This window comes from Vigna radiata, chromosome 1 (assembly GCF_000741045.1).
Source record: "Vigna radiata var. radiata cultivar VC1973A chromosome 1, Vradiata_ver6, whole genome shotgun sequence".
Classification (NCBI taxonomy): domain Eukaryota; kingdom Viridiplantae; phylum Streptophyta; class Magnoliopsida; order Fabales; family Fabaceae; genus Vigna; species Vigna radiata.
In genome coordinates this window covers 35906186-35910650 of record NC_028351.1, presented here as the reverse complement: position 1 = coordinate 35910650, position 4465 = coordinate 35906186, and the positions used below count along the sequence as shown (strand labels likewise).

The window sequence follows — 4465 nt, the reverse complement described above, 5'->3', positions numbered from 1 at the left end:
CCTTTGTGACCATAACTTGCATGCAATCAGACCCTTTATGACTATAACTTGTTTGCAATCAGATCCTTTGTGACCATAACTTGCATGCAATCAGATCCTTTTGTGACTATAACTTGCATGCAATCCGATCCTTTGTGACTATAATTTAAGTAATTAAGTTTAAAGACTAAAGTGACAACAAGAGGATTTGGTTTGAATTTTCTTATTTTTATATGCTAATGTGATATTGATTTACACCTTTATGAATTAAAATGGTTGTTTTCCGTATAAAAATGAAAAATACTCTTAGAGAGGTTATTAATTTCCTTCAATTTAAAGCATATATGAGATAAAGAAGTATTTTGCTAACATTTCTTTGGTCAGGTATCAATAGAAAGAAAAGTAGGGAAGTTGATTATGAAGACAAGGAAGAAGAGACAGAGGCAGAGTAGAAAAGATAGAGAAGGGAAGAGGGACAGACTGAGTGAATTGCCTGACTGTGTTCTGATCCACATGATGGAGTTTATGGACACAAAGCATGCTGTTCAAACCTGTGTGTTGTCTAAAAGATGGAAGGATCTTTGGAAACAGCTCACTACTCTTGCATTTAACACATTCTTCTTTAATAATGTTGTCAATTTCAGCAAATTTGTGTCTCACGTTCTGGCTAAACGTGATGATTCCATATCCCTGCTTAATCTTGAATTCACTCGTCGCGGTTATGCTCAGTCCTACCTTCTGAATAGGCTCATGAAATATGCATCCCGGCACAATGTTCAACAGTTGACAATCTTTATAAATTTGAATAACAAACCCAGTTTTGATTTTCGCCCTCACATCTTTTACTCTGAGACCTTGACATTTCTTAAGCTTTCTGTTAGTACTTATGATCCTTCTATGATAGTACTTCCAGAGTATCTGTACATGCCAGCAATAAGAACCATGCAACTTGAGTCTGTCACTTTTAATGCATATGGCATTGAATATGCTGAACCATTTTGTTATTGTCCCGTGTTGAATACTTTGATACTTGAAGGTTGTTCGTTGCATAATAATCTAAATTTCCTCCGTATATCTAATTCTAGCCTTTCCAATCTGACCCTAGATGGTAGCTTTGAAGCAGGATATTTCCAAATTGATCTTTGTACTCCAAACCTTACTTCTCTCACTATATCGGGTCATACTGATCATCCATTAATTGCCTCACCTGATCTTTCTTCAGTCGAGGAGTTAACCATTGAGTCACGTGGAAATACATGTTATCACAAGACAGAGTTACTCATCATAAGCTGGCTGCAATGGATAAGAAATATAAAGTTAATGACAGTGTCTCTGAGTGCTCTTGACATAATACTACAAGTTAGTTACTATGCTTTTACTCTTTACCTCTTTATTTTTTCATAAGGCTTATAAGATTCTTGTGTTCTTGTGTCATTTTTTTCCTGTTACTCAGTCTTGCAATTAAGAATGTTATCAAAGTATGTCTTCGATTCAAATTTTCTCTCTCTGTAGGATCTATCAAAACCTCTTTCAGCGGGCCTTCCACCTCCTCGTTTCCCTCAAATGAAGGCACTGATGGTGAAGAAACTACCATACGAAGAGCTATCTGAGGATAGATTAAAAAGATCATTGAAATACCTACTTCAGAACGCTCCAATGTCCAGAATTGAGTTTGACTACGAAGAATGATGAAAGAGATATACATGATTAGCTCTTGGGGTATAAAATTTTTCAAATTGTTGAGTTTTACTTTGTTTATGTTTCTGTTTTTCCATGATATGGTGATGCACTTATGTAGCAAGTTATGGATTGTGTTTGCGTGTGTCTTCAATGTTTTTTTTTTTCAATTTAGCAGATGAAAAATATAAAATTTAATAAGCTACCACTAGGAAGAACAGTGTTTGAAACACAATTTTCATTGTTTTGATGTTGGAGTTGGAGGCTTGTGGAATGATGAGAAAAATTATCTGCTTACTACTGAATTGAAACTGCATTAGGAAATTTTATTTGGATATTTTCAAATGACAATGATAGTAACTAGAGCTAAATCACTTAACGGCCCAATGCTTAATACCAAAGTAATTGAAAGACTATCAAAGTTATTAATTGGTTGTAAATGCTTAATACCAAAGTGATTGAAAGACTATCAAAGTTATTAATTGGTTGTAATGAGCTCGACATTTATATTTTAAAGCTAACTTCTTTGGAGTCTAGGAACAAAAGATATGCAACCATCTCTTTTGATTAATTTATGCATCTCTAGCTGTAAAATGTGTCATACATTACATCTTGCTTTTTATGGTTAAGCTCTATTAAATGAGTCATTGTTCATTTTCTAAACCTGAGATACTTTTTCTGACTGCAAACAAATTGTTTGAGGTACAAGTCTACAACACGCTTCAAACTTAATTTTGTGATTTGATTCTCAAACCTCAAATCTGTAACATTGAATTTGGTTTAAAGTTTGATTTAGGAAAGTTAGAAATTATTTTCCTTTTGATGTGCTAGAGTATATCGTTAGACTATTGTAGGTGGTTGATAAAACTATAAGTGTTCCTTAAACCTGACAGTGTAATTTTATATGTTAACAGTTTATTTTTTTGTTGAATTTCAATACTGTTTTTTGTGTTACTCTTATTCACCGCGGCTACGTTAGATTGATCTTTTGACTGAGAACACACCAGCTGTTTAAATAAAGTTAGTAGAATCTCAGTTTCTATATCCATGTGCTCAAGTTCATGATGATAAATCTGTGAAAGAATGCTGGCATCTTCTACACATATATATTGTAAATAGCTGACCATTGTGGTTCTGTGGAACTATGACATAGTTGATTTCCAATGAAAGACTTTTACTGGGTTGTGGCAGCCACACTTGCCATAGTGGTTATATAGCAGTGACCGTAGTTATGGGAATCATCCAAACAAGTTACCCTTTGTTTGTTCTTTTAATAAGAAAGCCTAAAGATTCTCAAACCATTCCAAAAAGGCAGTCTGATGTGTTCTGTATTTGCTTCTTTCTTTTGTAAAAGCAAACTAACATTGGAATCCCATTTGTTGAAATGCTTCCACCATGTCCAGCAAAGGAGACTGTCTTTTGCAAATTAATAATTTTGTTCTTTCAAGTATCTTCTGTGTTCTTTGGGTCCCTGTTTATCTGTTTCTTTTTCTTTCAACTGATTCTTTGTATCTCTATTTTACTTTAATCTCCATTTGCTCTTCGGTTGTCTTTATTTTCTACTTTTGTCCAAGTCTATTATTTTCTATTGAGTCTTTATTTTGTTCTCCCAAAACTGTGAGGCTCCTTATACATGATTTTATTCTATAAGTTTGTGGATTGTATACTTTTGGTGAACTTTATTTCTTACCACATGTTTGCACTTCATAGTTTGTTTTCGATGTTGTTTATTTAATTGTATTATGCAGTTTTCAAGTATATTTCTTGTTTGTAGACTGCATGTTTACTATATCTACAGTGCTTCTATTATAGACTGCAATGGCATCTGCCGTATTTTCATTGCAGACTTTTGATCTAATTTCATGTGTATTATGCACTTCTAATTTTTAAATTTAAGTGACATACAATATAAATTTTTAGCTGCAGTACTTTCTTGGACCTAATTTCATCAAGCATGTGTAGGGTTTTGCACCATACTAACTTAATTGCATTAAGCCTATGAAGTAGTATCTCTTCATTGCTAGAAAATATTCAGTGTTCTCAGATTTCAAAGTACAATTCAATGACACTTGCATTATATGTTTCCCTGTTAATATGCATCAGTTTTCTATTTCTTATTCCCTGTTAATCCAATATATTTTATATGCTATGTCTTCCAGAAAATTCACACTTTTTTTTACCTGTTCGTGTATAATTGTGCAAGGTAATAATTCTGTTGATTTAACTTTTTATATATTCTTTTGATAATGCTTAAAGAGATATAGTTAACTGATTAACTGAACATATGTCTGAAACTTGTGTTGAACTTTGAACTTGTATTGGCAGAAAATTGTTAGGGAATACCTCTAACATTATCACTTTTTCTCTTCTGGTATTTGCTTGCATGCTTGGTGTAGTTATTTCTTATGGCATGTCATTTTTCTAATTTATGGTATAGGTTTACTCCCTATTGTAAATTGGTTTTGACTAATTATAACTCATTCTTGTTTAGGTTGTTGATACATATACTTGCACTCAGAATCTCATGTGGCTGAATTTGGTGACAGTCTGCTGCTTTCTTGAAGACAGGGCTAAGGAAATTTCGTAGCAATAATGGGTAGCTGGAAGGTTGGAACTTTTGAGAATTCATCTCTACTGTAGGTTTTCTTTTTCAAATTTTATTTTCCGTTGGTAGACATGGTTAATTTGAGACTCCAAAGCAGTCCTTGAGGTTCAGTTTTGACAATTGAACATAAACCATAGTTTCTGCTCTTCAGACTATTAGAATTGTTTGGATATTCTGTTTTTAAATGAAATTTATTGAAAATCA

General features: G+C 33.1%; 1 protein-coding gene across 1 annotated transcript in view; it reads left to right on the top strand.

Annotated features, from left to right (window-relative positions):
* Positions 1-4465, top strand: part of LOC106765433 (F-box/LRR-repeat protein At3g26922) — a 5202-nt gene extending 737 nt beyond the window's left edge. The window contains exons 2-4 of the mRNA XM_014650058.2: positions 364-1338; positions 1492-1698; positions 4148-4465. Coding sequence (XP_014505544.1) covers positions 397-1338; positions 1492-1668 — 1119 coding nt within the window. The 5' untranslated portion in view covers positions 364-396 and the 3' untranslated portion in view covers positions 1669-1698; positions 4148-4465. The remainder of the gene's footprint in view (positions 1-363; positions 1339-1491; positions 1699-4147) is intronic.